Here is a 16,718-nt window from a genome sequence, read left to right as displayed (position 1 = left end):
ATTATAATATGGAAGCGTGGTAGAAAAATGTGCCAAAGAGCATCATTTGCGACGTCATGAAGACCACGCCTTGTTTGAAAAATCGGACATTTAAAAAAAATTAATTAAAAAATAACTGTTGGGAAAATAAAAGTATTATCAGGGTCCATGTTTTTTTTTTTTTTTTTTGCTTATTCTGTCAATTTTAGTGACAAAAAGTACTACTTTTGACTGAAGGAAACAACCCCATTAAAATAATCTTTAAAACTTTTTTAAATTTGTAAAACAATCCACCAACTAAATTAGGCAAATCCGTAAACAGCCCAAAAACTTCCATTAATTTTCTTTTTGCACAATTTTAAACAATCACCAAATTTTACTACTTATTTCGGAAACATTTCGGATGAAACTGTTTAGCGCCATTTTATGGTGACCAAAAGTATCTCAGTATCTGCAGACAATATCTTTGTAACGAAAATTAGTAACAAACCGTTTTATAAAGTAAGGAGAAGAAGCATTATCGAAGATATCAAGAAACGAATCCCGCTTTGGTAACATTTTAAATCGCACCAAAATCCCACAATAATTGAAATTTCTTAAAATAACTAAAGCAAGTATAAGGAGATTACGGGCGGCTACATTTTTTTTAACGTTTCGTACTTCAATAGTTATATAGAGAAGGTTTTAGACTCCATGTTAAAAAAAAAGTATTAACAGATAAACCTTTTTAAACACATGAAGATTAATTTCATATTTTGGAAATTCATCAAAATTGTAGGCTTAAATGTCGTGCTTTCGTTTCTAAATCAATACTATTTTGTTCTTTATACTGATTGCTACTTTAGTTTTATGAGTAAGGAAGAAGCTCGATTTTTAATCATTTCAAAAAGGTGTGTTTTGAATTCTTTCAGTTAAAGCAGAAAACGAATGCAAGTAACAATTGTTTCTCATAATTATTACTGACCCAGGCAACGTCGAGTATTTTTGCTAGTAGTAGATATAAGTTGAAAGTAAAGCATTCGAATTGTTACATTATTTTTGTAATACAAATTTTATTTTAAATCATCATAAAACTAAGTGATTTTCTTAATCCTTATTATGCGTCTTACAAAGTACATATCGTCGCTCAGAGCAAAAATAAGACATCTAATCCCAGGAATAACACAAAGATATCCTACTGTTGCTCTGAGGTGACGATACTAAATTTATTATGGAAAACCGTCCTATAACTATTGAAAAGTTAATAACTTTGAAAGTTACATGGAAATTTATGTTCGGACGTAACATTTTTGGTAATCTATGTCTTTCAGGGTTTTCCGTCGCATGGATGACAACAACAGCGGAGATCTCAATTTGGAAGAGTTTACGAAGGGCATCCGGGACACTGGGCTCGATATTTCTGACGAAGACGCGAAGAAGCTTTTCGAACAGTTCGACAAAGATGGGTCCGGCAGCGTCCGGTACGAAGAATTCCTGAGAGCAGTTAGGGTGAGTGAGCAAAAGGTTGATTTTTATCATCTGAGTTGTTTAATCCACGTAGTTTATCAGTCTATATACAGGGCGATTCGGAACTAAGTGTTCAAGCAAGAATAACAAGCAAGAATTTTGTAAGAACGTATAGCCTTAAACACAATATTGAGGCGCTACATACACACAAACCCTGACGGATGTGGAAGGGTCACAAATTTACAGCACAAAGACGATTTTATACAGTATTTTAGTTTTTAAAAAAGGTTTGATAGGGTTGTGAATCGATGAAAATTTATATTAACACATGCTGTCATCGATGTGTGTTAGTGTGTCAACATAAATTTATGCTAAATATCCAGTCATTATCTACAAACATATCTTTATATATTAATAGGCAAGCCGTTTTCTTTCGGTACCGATTCCTCCTCTGTTTGTGAACCGATTTCCTTCATTCTTTTTTTGTTTGGTAGCTATTGCCGAGTTTTAGTGTCATCAATAAAATTTTTTGAAATCGGACGCTAATTAAAGGAGATATTAATAAAAAACGCATTTTTGTCCTAAATTGCTCTTTCTACGCGAAGGGATGATCCAATTTTTTCTAATTTGATATGGTTGGAAAGGTCTTTAAAAAATACTCCTAACGAAAAAATTGTCAGGGCGCCCAAGGTCCAATAACCTAAATCCACTAGAAAAAAAGTTATAAGAGTTTTTTAGTTAGCGAAACTGAAAAATTTTAATTTTATCTCTTTTCCATTGTTGAAATTCATTGTTGGATGCGTAAAACATTAAGTTTTAATTGGTTTTTTAAACAGCTCTTTCTACATGAAAAAGTGCATTTTAGCGCTTCGAGCTTGGTATGGTTGGAAAGCTCGTGCAAAATACTATAAAACACGTTCTACCCGGTAAACCGTTCGAAAATGCCAATCCGCTAAAATGGCTAGAAAACGCGCTAGAAGCAATTAAAAGTTAGTGAAAATTCCTTTTTATTTGCTTTTTCACGCGACATAGTTAGCGTGAAGAAATTGCTGGATAATATTGTGGTGTTGCCAATTCTCGCTTGAGCATAGAGAAATGAAATACTTGCATTTGTTTTTATTATTGAGGCTTTTTGGGTAACTACGGGCATTTAAAATATTTTCATTTTGATTATGTTTTCGCGATTTTAATATTTAAATAAATCATTTTACGGAGTGAGGGACGGCTTTCAGTTCCAGATCCCAATGATACCTGCATTCGCTATCACCACAAACAGATCACAAGGTGATACTTTTGATAAAATTGGCACATTATTTTGACGTCCAGTGTTTTCGCGTGGACAATGGTGTTTAATTCAGTCAAAAGTGGTACTTTTTGTCACTGAAATTGATAGAATAAGTAAAAAAAAGAAAAAAAAATAACAAGGCCCCAGAAAATACTTTCATTTTCCTAACAGTTATTTTTTGATTAATTTTTCAAATGTCACATTTTTCAAACAAGGCGTGATCTTGATGACGTCACAAATGATGCTCTTTGGCGCATCTTTCTACCACGTTTCCACGTTATGATAATTAAGAAGCGAATTAAAATTGCGCTCTACGCTTGCTATCAACATATCGTTGCCAATCCATATGAGTAAAGATACGTATAAAATATTTTGCTGTGTGAATGGCAACATTGAATGGCATTTCATCATTTGTGATGTCATCGTCAGAAGCGTAAACAATGAAAGCACACCGATTTAAGTAATTTTTAAAAAATATTAAACTTAAACAAATTATTTAAAAATGGTAAGATCCTATGTTTTTAATCATGCTCATTCAGAAAAAAAAAATACTTTTAAAATTTTATAAACGACCCCATTACTTGTGTACGTGAGTAGAGTTCGTTCATTTGACTGTTGGAAATTTTAATTTAACGGCAAGATCATGCCTACTTACAAAGAATTTTGTTAGTACTGAAGTTTTACGTATTAAGGGAGTTTTGCAGCATCATTTCATTCAGAACGACTTCTGTAATGGGGTTGTTTCCTTCAGTCAAAAGTAGTACTTTTTGTCACTGAAATTGACAGAATGAGCAAATAAATAAATAAATAAATAAATAAATTATTAAATAAATAAAATAAAATAATAAAAATAACATAGTCTTTGGCGCATCTTTCTATCGCGTTTCCATGTTATGATAATCAGGACGAGAATTTAAATTGTGCTCTACGCTTGCTATCAACCATATCGTTGCCAATACATGTGAGTAAAGATGCGAATTAAATATTTTGCTCTGTGAATGGCAACACTGAATGACATTTCATTATTTGTGATGTCATCGGCAGAAGCGTAAGTAATGAAAGCCGATTTAAGTAATTTTTTAAAAATATTAAATTTAAACAGATTATTTAAAAAAATGATTAGATCCCATGTTTTTAATCATGCTCTTTCAGAAAAAAAAATACTTTTAAAATTTTGGAAACGACTCCATTGTGAAATTGACAAACTTTATCCATTTTGGCACCAATGCCAAGGCGAGAAATATTTTTCTTTTGCATTCTTAAAAAAGGAGTAAAGAAATGTCTATTTGCAAGGAACTGACTACGAATCAAGTCCCTCTTTAAGGTGGGGTTCGTTAAATTTTAACCGTTCGTGACAAGGCGGAGGAAATAAATGACAAGAGGAACGGGGAGAATGAGACATCAAGCTATTTTTGAAGAACGTCTATGAAAAACAGTGTGATATGTGGCAAAGGGAAGAGGGTTTATGGTGAAGTGTGAAACTTTGCGACAAAGGGGAGAAAGATCAAAAGTTTTGAAAAAGTGCATTTGTCAGTTTTCCCCTAAACCGCAAACAAATAACAAACACGATTCTTTTAAAAATAGCACTTTAATTGCGACGCCCAGTGTTTTTGAATGGACAATTTTGTAATGTAGCAAGTAGGATTCATTCATTTGACTGTTTGGAAGTTAATAATTCTAACGGCAGAGATCAAGGCAACTTACTCAATAATATTAAACTTATTAAAAGAAGCATTGTTCATGCAGAAGTTTTACGTATAATCTGAGTTTTGCAGGATCATTTCATTCGGGAAGATTTCGATAATTGTTAAATTGGCAGGCGCTCCTCATCTATTGGCGTCAAATTTTTGGCTCCAATTGCAGCTCGAGAAATGTTTTTACTTTGCATTTGAAAACAAAGAGTAGGGAAATTTATATTTGCATACGGTTGCCACAAAATAGGGGCTGTCCACGAATAAAGTCCCGCTTTAAGGTGGGGTTCTCGAAATAGTAACAGTTTGTGACAAGGGAGAGGAAAGACATGACAAGAGGAGCATACAATGGGGAAAATGTGACAACAAGCTTTTTTTAATAGGAACGTTTATGGAAAACAGCGCAACATGTGACTAAGGGAAGAAGTGCAAAATTTGTGACAAAAAGGGGAGAGGGTCGAAAGTGTTGAAAGGTGTGACATCAGTTATGCACCGCGCTTAACCATAATAAAATCTCAAAGACGACCTTTTTTTTTGTACTTTGTTTGCGAAGTCCAGTGTTTTCGAATGGACAGTTATATGTTGCCACGAGTAGAGTTCGTTCATTTCATACTTGGAAATTTATATTTCTAATGACAATATCAAAGCAAATTACTCAATAATAGTAGAAGTTTTATAAGTAATACTAGCTGCGTGCCCGGCGTTGCACGGGCTACCTAAAAAATGTAAGAGCAGTCCAGTTGATACTTTTGTAGTACACTGACACTAGTTTCTAACGCGTTAAGGAATAAATAAATGCGCGTAAAGCAAGGTTTGCAAAACACCAGTAAAACATATTTTTGCCAAAACACCTCATCAACGTTAATAATCGTTATCAATGATACAAGTTATGAGTACATTTTCAGTCAGCACAAAAGGGGAAAATATATGCATTATCAACTATAATCTTTACTCACGTTAAACTGAATTACATCTGATAGACTATATCGGAAATATTTATGCACAATAACAATCCGCTTTTTACATAAAATAGTCTACTACCCGGCGTTGCCCGGGTGTTTATTAATGCAACATACCACTCAGATAAATATTTGGATGGATTTTATCCACATGGTCGTACAAGAATTACATCAATCCGTTTTCCAGGTACAAACCCTCAAAGAACTCAAATAATTTGTAAATCACTCATTTACTTTACGACGTGCACGGTCCTCCTCGAAAATGAAAGTTATGTCATGTGACGCGTATTTAACAATCAGGCTTGAACCAAAAAAAAAAAAAAAGTCAGTGAAATTTTGTGGCAGATTGCGGAAAACCCCCATAAAGTAAACATTTTAAATCCCCTGATTACAGGAAAAGCCTCAAAACAAAAACAAGAATTTTACCTGAGCATATTCGAGAAAAAAAATGGCAACAGATCTTTCATCTCAATGATTTTCTTCACGCTCACATACATTTTAATAAAAGCATTGTTGCGGAAAGTTGAGATGAAGCACTGAATAATAATTTAAATGGAGGAAAGCCTTCGAAAAATAGGGATTTGATTTTGAAATCTAAGAGTCATAATTAATAGTTTTTAATTGATATCTCCGCTAATTATTATCGGAGGATTATGTTGAATAGCCAAACATGAAGACGGGAGGATTACGAATCCATCGATACCTGGTTCGATGGTCAGTTCACTGTCGTTCGGGAGAAGAAGCTTGGACATAGATAGATAGATAGATAGATAGATACTCAGATTTTATATGTATAAGACTAGCTGCGTGCCCGGCGTTGCACGGGCTACCTAAAAAATGTAAGAGCAGTCCAGTTGATGCTTTTGTAGTACACTGACACTAGTTTCTAACGCGTTAAGGAATAAATAAATGCGCGTAAAGCAAGGTTTGCAAAACACCAGTAAAACATATTTTTGCCAAAACACCTCATCAACGTTAATAATCGTTATCAATGATACAAGTTATGAGTACATTTTCAGTCAGCACAAAAGGGGAAAATATATGCATTATCAACTATAATCTTTACTCACGTTAAACTGAATTACATCTGATAGACTATATCGGAAATATTTATGCACAATAACAATCCGCTTTTTACATAAAATAGTCTACTACCCGGCGTTGCCCGGGTGTTTATTAATGTAACATACCACTCAGATAAATATTTGGATGGATTCTATCCACATGGTCGTACAAGAATTACATCAATCCGTTTTCCAGGTACAAACCCTCAAAGAACTCAAATAACTCGTAAATCACTCATTTACTTTACGACGTGCACGGTCCACCTCGAAAATAAAAGTTATGTCAAGTGACGCGAGTTCAACACTCAGGCTTGAACCAAAAAAAAAAAAGTCAGTGAAATTTTGTGGCAGATTGCGGAAAACCCCCATAAAGTAAACATTTTAAATCCCCTGATTACAGGAAAAGCCTCAAAACAAAAACAAGAATTTTACCTGTTCATATTCGAGAAAAAGAAATGGCAACAGATCTTTCATCTCAATGATTTTCTTCACGCTGTAAATTTTAATAAAAGCGTTCATCCGGAAAGTTGAGTTGAAGCACTGAATAATAATTTGAATGGAGGAAAGCCTTCGAAAAATAGGGATTTGATTTTGAAATCTAAGAGTCATAATTAATAGTTTTTAATTGATATCTCCGCTAATTATTATCAGAGGATTATGTTAAATAGCCAAACATGAAGACAGGAAGATTACGAATCCATCGATACCTGGTTCGATGGTCAGTTCACTGTCGTTCGGGAGAAGAAGCTTGGACATAGATAGATAGATAGATAGATAGATACTCAGATTTTATATGTATAAGATTGTTCAAGCAGAAGTTTTACGTATAAACTGAGTTTTGCAGCTTCATTCCTTTCTAAAATTAGATGATTGGCGATTTTTATCCATTGGCGTGAAATTTTTTGTTTCCAATGCCAGCGCGAAAAATGTTTTTCCTTTGCATACGTAAACAAAGAGTAGGGAAATGTCTATTTGCATAAGGTAAGCACAAAACAACATGGTATCCAAAGTAAAATTATTCAAGCCAGGAATTTGACGACCACACCAATTTCTTGATGGGGTTGTTTTCTTCAATTAAAAGTACTACTTTTATTCAATGAAATTGATAGAATAAGCAAAAGAAATAACGTGGAGCCAGAAAAAACTTTTATTTTCCCGACAGTTATTTTTTATTATTTTTTTAAATGTTTGATTTTGGAAATAAAGCGAGGTCTTTATGACGTTACAAGTGACGTACTTTGGCGCGCTACTCCATAGCCGAGCAAAATTTTTACGCTTTGCTGTCAACCATGTTTTCAGGTTATGATAATTTGCGTTATGGGCTAATGACATCAGTGAATGGCATTTCATCGCTTTTGATGCCATGTGCAGAAGCGTAAAAAATGAATTTCAATCTGCACATCAATTAAAATAATAATTAAAAAATATTAAATGTTTTCAAATTATTTAAAAATGGTTAAAACCTTTGTTTTGAAGCATGCTCTTTCAGAAAAAAAAATACGTTTTAAAATTTCGGAAACGACCCCATTACCAAAATATCCCCTTTCATCCATTTATTTTGAGATTAACAGACAAAAAGTAAAATTGAAATAAATTATTACTGTTTGTTATTTTGTGTACATATAAAAATTGTACGCTTACAGATATGCAGTAAACATGAGTAAGAGTAGAAATAAAAATATTGGAAATAGTTAAATTCATTCAAGTTTTCTCAAATATTCATTTAAGAATATGGTCGAGTTTCGACCACTGGGCGAACACTAGTATTAGTTAATTGTGTAAGAAACTAAAGTTTGTTTCAAAATTACAAATTGCTTTCACGTTGTTAGCAATTTTAAATGAGTTGATACCAAATGAAAATTTAATATGATTTGCGTCATTACTGTATCTTTTTTTTCTGTTATTCTTTTGAAGCCTCAACTAAAGTTTGAGCCTTAAAATTACAAATTGCTTTCACGTTGTTAGCAATTTTAAATGAATTGATACTAAATGAAAATTTAATATGATTTGCGTCATTACTACATTTTTTTGTTAATTTTTTAAAGCCTCTGAATTTTTAAATTTTCGTTGATATTGTAAGTATTGTCAACTATTATTTCGTAACTATTTCTTATTTTTTGGTATCCCATCATTACACTAAAAAAATTAATGTGCATCAAAATCTTGTAGCAAAAAAAAAAAAAACTGGTGCAAATTTACAGAATACTTAGGATATGAATCAGTTTTACTATAACTTGAAGCATATTTGAAAATGTTAAAAATATTTTAGGTGCATGATTTACCCAAATTCAAACTTGACTGTACTAACCCATTCATAAATTATTCAAAAGCTCCACGTGTAACTAGAATATTGCTTTGTCATCGATGCCTACATTATCATTGCTACGCATGTATTAGAGTTACAGGCCGAAACTTTATGCAAAGGCTTTAAACCTTTCTTAAAAACAAAACTGTTGTGTAAAATAGTCTTTGTGTTGTAAAGTTGGGCTCTGTTTCACACCCTTCAGTGTCTGGCTTTGTGTCTTTGTGTGCATGTAACGCTACAGCATTGCGTTTGCAACCATGCGCTCCTATGTAGTTCCTACATTTTATCAATGGAAAAAAACAATGAATATAGTCCTGAGAATAAATCACTTGTGTTTTTAGTTCGTTTACACGGTCAGAAAACGCACTAATTGTCATTGACCTCGTAAATAAAGTGTTCATAATTAATGGAAGAACGTTGTATGTTGCAAACTTGCCTTGGAGCTTCCTTGCAATAGGAAGTGAGTAGGTAATTGAACGGAAAAACGTCGTATCTTGCTCTCAGTGGCCTGTTTCGTACATTGTACTAAGCAGATACGTTTTTTATGGCTGTACTGAAAAGTTGATGTTTTCAACATGCAACGTTTTTCCCACTACCCATTCAATTAGTGGTTATTCCCACTGTGCACTTGACCAGGTTGACCAGGAGCATAACCACATATCTTTGCGGAGTGTGAGTCGCATAACTAATCAGTCCTTAACCTAGATACATATTTTTCACCTGCTTTTGTGGCATTTGATTTTCTAGGCACCATTACTTTTAAAAATTATTATGTCTGCTTTTTAAATTAAAAGTTGTAAGCTTAAGCGCACCATGTTTTGAAGTTTTTTGAATTATTAATTACGTAAAGCTTACGTTTTACATTAGTGTAAGTTTTACTTTTTTCTAATGCTTTTTTTTTACATTGAGGTTGTTTCATATTTCCAAAGTTGACATATTTTAAGGGTATTTGATACTGAGGCGTTCCGTATTGTTGATATGCGTCTCAAAAAAAAATTGCAGAATTATCCCTGAGCATATTTAATTTACTAAAAGATTTAGTCAATGTTAAAATTAATTTGGAAAGCCGCAATTTAAAAAAAAAAATGAAAATAGGAAGCATATTACAAATGAGTTCAAATCAGTGTCTTTAGTGTTAAGAAATTCTTTAGTAAGATATGATATATTAAAAGAAATGTATTTCATAATTACCATATCTAAACGTTTGAAGTTAAGATGAAATGATCAAATAAGTGAAAAAGGAAATAAATAAACAAATGAGTAGAAAGAGGAAAGAAAAAAGGGATATGATATTTTTATCTGCAAAACGCAGACGATAATTCTGAAAAGACTGACGAAACTGAATATATATATATATATATATATATATATATATATATATATATATATATATATATATATATATATATAATTTACTTTTAATCCGTCACTTGTGATAAAAATTAAAAATTGCCTAAATTTTTTCTTCATAAATGCTGCAAAGTGATTGTGCACCAGGGACTGATCTCTCAAGCTGTATTGTTGAACAGCGCAATATCATTCAGTGTACTTGAATGACATTCCTAATTCCTATCATCTTTTGCCGTTTTCTCGTTATTTACAACCTAAGCCGACATCATAATTTCTTTTAAACAAATATTGAAGAAATGCTTGGTGCATTTATCTTTTGAACCGCTCTAAACATGGGTCGTCTAAATGAGACAGAAAACGACAACTGCCCCGCATCAAAAAATGAGCTCTGGGGACTGCGCTGTCTCTTTTCGAGAGCAGATGATTCGAATGTTCCAATGTCACGCAGGGGAAACACCGTCGCCTGTCACGTGTTCCCCATCATCATGGCAGAAGCAGGAAAATACGAGCAGAATATTTAAATGGAGGGCCTAGTCGGAAGGAATAATTCACCAATCGTCTGGGTATAAGAGGACACTTTGAATAGAAGCCACTTGCACTATACACAGAGAGCGGACAAAAAAGAAAAAAAAAGTTAATGGCACGTCTGTTCGGGTACAAAGAGTTCATGTCCGTGGTTAAAAAAAATCGTGTCTGACTTTGTTTCCTTTTCAAAGCACTCCACCGGAATTCACATGTTGATCATTTTGTACTTGTATGTTTCAATTTCATTTTATTAGTGATGCAAGACACTTATTGATAAATTTGCGGGTTATCGCTCCCTTCTTGCCAGTGCCCCACTAACTCAAAAGGAGGCCCTAGACCTACAATAATTTGGAGGCCCCCCGAAGACTTTGTAGCGGAACGCAGTGGTTGATTTACAGGTTTGGGACCTGTCGGAATGCAGAATGAATAAAAATTCTTCTTTAAGAAAGTTTTTTTTTCGGTTGACAGGTCATTGCTTCATTATTACTAGCTGCGTCGCCCGTCTTCGCATATTCTACCTCGAAAATAAAAGTTATGTCAAGTGACGCGTGTTCAACAATCAGGTTTGAACGAAAAAAAAAAAAAAACAGCGAAGTTTCGCGGCAGATTGCGCAAAAAAAAAAAAAAAAAAAAAAAAAAAAGTAAACATTTTAAATTCCCCAATTACAGGAAAAGCCTTTAAAACAAAAACCAGAGTTTTATTTGTGCATATTCCAAAGAAAAAAAATGTCAACAGATCTTTCTTCTCAATGATTTTCTTCACGCTACAAATTTAAATAAAACCATTGTTACGGAAAGTTGAGATGAAGCACTGAATAATAATTTGAACGGAGGAAAGCCTTCGAAAAATAGGGATTTTATGCCGAAATCTAAGTGTTATAATTAATATAGTTTTTAATTGATATCTCCGCTAATTATTATCGATTGATTATGTTAAATAGCCAAACATATAGATGGGAAGATTACGAATCCATCGATACCTGGTTCGATGGTCAGTTCACTGTCGTTCGGGTGAAGTAACTTGAACATGGATACATACATAGATACATAGGTACATATGTTCAGTTTTTAATTATATAAGATTATTTTAAAAATACACTTATTTTCTTATAGTTGTAATAATATGCATAATTCTTCAAATAATTTGGGTCCTCTTAGGAAGATGGATCCCCGGCCCAAGCCTAGTCCTTCTGTGCGGTGATCAGACCCTGCTTTTCGCTATTACCCGCCATTTCCCAGAAGCTTCAAGTATAGTTCCATACGGGTCACATCTCTGTCCGTACTTGTTCACTATCTTACATAAATCATAACAGTTAAGCAGGTGCAAGTTCAGTAATAAGCTCAAAAGAACAATATATTCTGGTGATTAAAGTTTTTTGGCTTTGCTAATCTTGCTGGAACGAAGCGAAAACTACAAAAAATTTGCTATAGTGCGAATATCTCAAGTATCAAAATGTCTCCCCTCATCAGGAGCCCAATTTAACTTCATAGACTTTTGTTCAATAAGTGCAAAATTATTATGCAACAAACTTGTATGACAGTGTTATTTCAGTTTTTTTAAATGCATTGAAAACTGCAGTATTTGATTTATTTTGGCCTGTGCTTAAAATTTGAAACACCGATTAGAAAATTCATTCTGTCTTTTCTACGTCATATTTTTATAATGATTTCATTGGCTGCTCTGACACTATCATTAGATATTTATAATATACTGCTATGGGCAGGTAAAGGGCTTTTTTTTTTTCCAACTTTTTGAATTTTCGTCATAAAGGGGTTGTTTCCTTCAGTCAAAAGTACTAATTTTAGTCACTAAAATTTGTAGAATAAGCAAAAAAATAAAAAATAATAACATGGAGCAAGGAAAAAAAAAACTTTAATTTTCCCAACACTTCATCTTTAATTATTTTTTTTTTAAATGTTCGATTTGAAAATAAAGCGTGGTCTTTATGACGTCACAAATGGAGTACTTTGGCGCTTCTGTCTACCGCGTTTCCACGTTATGATAATCAAGAAGCGAATTAAACATTGCGCTCTACGCTTGCTATCAACCATATCGTTGCCAGTTCACAAGAGTAAAGATGCGAAATAAATATTGCGCTCTGCCCATGGCAACAATGAGTGACATTTCACCATTTGTGATGTCATGTGCAGAAGCGTAAACAATGAAATAGCACCGTTAAAAATATTAAACTTTGTCAAAATGTTTAAAAAAAATGGTGAACTATGTTTTTAAGCATGCTCTTTCAGAAAAAACACTTTTAAAATTTTGAAAACTACCCCATTATATTGTACTTATTTTATTGGGTTTGTTCTGAAAAAAAAGGCGGGAATAAAACGTCTAGCACATTTCCCTACTGCTAGAATTGAATACGAAACGCATTTCTTCAAATATCTCGAAAAATCATTTCTACAGATAATGCCGTTTACCTGTCCACGGTAACATAATAAGATAACATTATGGTGTATTGATCTGACTGTCTTAGCTAGATTGGTGACTTGTTTTATACTATATTATGGCTTTGGAGCGCAAAACCGATTTAAATTTTGTTCTCGTTACGTCAGGTTTTTAAGGGCTCAAAGCAACTGACTCATAAAGTGTAGGACATTTTTCAAAAATATTGGAATAACGAAAATTTAGCTAAACAACAGTTGCATGCATTGCACATATACAATACAAAAATAGAAACATTTTCCTATTATTGATGAACACGGAATTATTTTATATCCTCATATAAATAATAGCCGATGATCGAGTAACCCGCTTGTTTCAACAATGAAACTAGCGCCACGGCATGATAATTTGATATGTTTTGGTAATGTTTAACATGCAGGGAAAGGCTTTATTGTGACAAGGCTTAGTTCGAACCAGTAACTTAACTGTTTTACTGGTAAGAATGTGTCATTTCAGGGGAATGAAGAAATGAAAAAGCGGTCAACTATGAGCACTATCTACTGGAGTTTAGGGTTAATCCTCTGGAGTTAGGGTTAAAATTTCAACCATCAAAATGTCACCAAACAGGCAATTGCTTCGTTGAAATGTAGAGGAAGAGAAGCAATTTTCACTCGTTATACCTTGACGGGTGACTTTCTAATTCCTTATAGAGTTATTTAATCATTTAATTATCAACTAATTAATTCTATAATACATTAATTCATTTATTTGCTCATTCACCAAGTTATTCACTCATTTAAATTATAAATCATTAATTTATCGAATTATTAATCAATTTTTGCTCCATTCATTCATTCACAAATTATTCCTTTTTTTTCTTTTTTTGTTAAATCAAACAGAAAATATTTTCCTTAAAACATATTTTAGTTCGCACTTTGTCCATTATATGGGACAAAGTGATACTTTCCCATTTTTGTTTGAAAACACAAATTTATTGCTAAAAGTGAAAAATAACACTTTAATATAACTTCTGTTACAAAATACCTTGTGCTTTATTTACATACTTTAACCGGAAACGTTTACACAAATTCTGTTGAGTCGGAATAAGCCGAAGTATATTTAAAACTTCCTTTTTTTTCCTTGAAAATAGCTGAGCAACAACGCAACTACTTGAAATATTAATTCGAAACTTACTTATAGTCAAACAATGATAAAAATGGCAATAAATAAAGGGGGGGGACTGAAATAACTAAAATAAAATAAACAACTAAAAAATACATAAACAAATACAGTTAAAACATAAATTAGCAAGTGTAAATGAACGATCATATTTTTGTAAAACGGTTTTCTTTATCATATTACTTTCCACGCAGCAAAGCATCAATACAGGTTCTGTTTCGGATCTTTTCATACACAACGCGGCACTTCTGTAGCGTATGGGATTCTTGCCTACTCAAATAGCATGTTGTAACACTTGGAATCGCGTATTTTTTTTTTTTAATAAAAATCATGATTGGGGTTCGCTGGGAAAATTATTATTTTTGATGCAAAAACTTACTACCAAACGGCACGAACTTGAGGGTCACGGATTTGGACAAAATTCTAGATATAGGTCAATTCCCACTAAGTATGAGCACGGGTAAAGCAGTTTGACTGCATAACCCCTAGTTCGGCTGCAACGGGGGTCAGAAGTTGATAATTTGGACTCAGGATGCAACGGAGTTTCTGTTAAAATTACCATTTTTATCCATTTTCTGCTACTGTACTGCAGCTATTTGCATGCTTACCTTCGAATTAATTATGTTGGATACTAATTTTTAATAAGCGGCTCTCAAATTTAAATTGGTTACTACTTTTAATTTCAATAAATAGAATGCCAAAATAACATAGTTACAGGATATTTATCGTTTGCAAATGAAACTAATTATTTTCGTTTTATATTAATCGTGTGCTAGTAAAAAGTATCTATCGTTTGCTGATAAAAACATTTACTTTAACTGGATATTTACCGTCTGCCATCAAAGATACCCCACATTGGTAAGCAAAAATGGGAGAGGAGAAATAGCTCTGATTTATTGCACATATGGCACACACACAAAAAAGAAAAAATACAAGATCGTTTCGACTTTTCAAATAACTTAGATAGTGCCCATAAATAAATACGTGTTCTCTCTTATGCTCAATTTACTAACAAAAGATGCCAAAGGTGTTGGAAGATCGGACGTAGTTTCGAAGTCTGAAATTCCAATGGAAACGCCATTGCATTTCTAGGGCGAAACTAGCAACTTTGGGCCCTCGTTGCAGCCAAACCAGGGCCTATGCAGTCAAACTGCTTTACCTGCGCTCATACCTAGTGGGAATGGTCCTATAGCTAGAATTTCGTCAAAATCTGTGACCCTCAAGGTTGTGCCGTTTGGTCGTTAGCTTTAGAAATGAGAAACATAATAACCTTACTTTCAAGTGTTTTTAATCATTTATTAAATATTTTCCCGACTTTTTTGAGGGGGATATTGGTACACTGCACCAAAAAAGTCATATTTGATTTTTTTTTTTTTTAAGTTTTTGTGTAAAATGCGCAGGAACCAAATTATAATAACACCAAGCACTATCCTTTGTACCCAGTAAATTTGTACAATTTTTTGATGCAACAAACCGCATTTTTTTTTAGTGTAGAAAATATAAAGTTCTTCTCACGGTTTAAACCCTCCTCCCCCTACTATTTTTTTTTTAATTTTAGAGAAAGTAATCCAAATATGAAAATAGCTACACCCAGCCCTATCGGGTCCCTTAGAATTTTACCTATCATTTTTTGAACCATGAAATATCACTGTAAAATGAACGTTAAAATTTCTTTTTATTTTTTTCCTTCTCTTGCGTTTAGTCCTTTTTTTTGGTTGGGCTGATTTATCATTAGTTTTTAAGCTCTCTCTCTCTCTCTCTCTCTCTCTCTCTCTATATATATATATATATATATATATATATATATATATTTTTTTTTTTTTTTTTTAATTAAGTCAGCAAACTAAATTTACGGCTGAACTTAAAAGCTGGCTTAGCTTTATGGGTATTGTGGTTTAGAAACTTGCCACATAACTCAGGTTTTTAATATTGTATTTTAGTTTTATACTAGAAAATCGCCCGTCAAGGTACGACGAGTGAAAATTGCTTCTACATTTGAATGAAGCAATTGTCTGATGATATTTTGAAGAGTTGAAATTGTAACTCTAACTCCAGTGAATTAACCCTAAACTCCGGTAGATAGCGTTCATTGTTGACCACTTTTTCGTTTATTCATTTTTCTAAAATGACAGGTTGAGCCTCGTCAAAATAAAGCATTTTCCTGCATGTTAAACATTACCAAATAATAATACCAACTTATCACTCTATGGCGCGAGTTTCATTGTTGATGACGTGAGCGTTACTCGATCAATGAATTCGCTATTATATGTATGAGGATTCAGTATTCTAATATTGATTCAAGTCTTTCGTTTAAAAGCGTGTTTAAGAGGTTTTTCTTTTTTCTTTCCCCCTTTTTTTTTTGCCTTATACTTATTTTCCATTTAAACAAAAAATATTATAAATAATTTTCATCTTTTTCTGTCTTTTTAAGGTCTGTTCTTTTGTATGAATGTTTTTTTTTTTTTTTTTTTTTCAGTTCTCATTAAATTATCTCAGTCTCAGTACATTTTTGCGAACTTTTTTACGTCACAGTCCGATTATTT

At 33.0% G+C, this 16,718-nt stretch overlaps 1 protein-coding gene across 1 annotated transcript in view; it reads left to right on the top strand.

Moving 5' to 3' along the window:
• The window catches only part of LOC129233967 (calcyphosin-like protein), a 29,030-nt gene that overhangs the window by 8,031 nt on the left and 4,281 nt on the right, over positions 1-16,718 (top strand). Inside the window, exon 2 of the mRNA XM_054867878.1 lies at positions 1,290-1,467. Within this exon, the coding sequence (XP_054723853.1) occupies positions 1,290-1,467 (178 nt within the window). The remainder of the gene's footprint in view (positions 1-1,289; positions 1,468-16,718) is intronic.

The sequence above is a fragment of the Uloborus diversus genome, unplaced genomic scaffold, assembly GCF_026930045.1.
Source record: "Uloborus diversus isolate 005 unplaced genomic scaffold, Udiv.v.3.1 scaffold_844, whole genome shotgun sequence".
Lineage (NCBI taxonomy): Eukaryota > Metazoa > Arthropoda > Arachnida > Araneae > Uloboridae > Uloborus > Uloborus diversus.
This window is presented reverse-complemented; position numbering and strand designations above follow the sequence as displayed.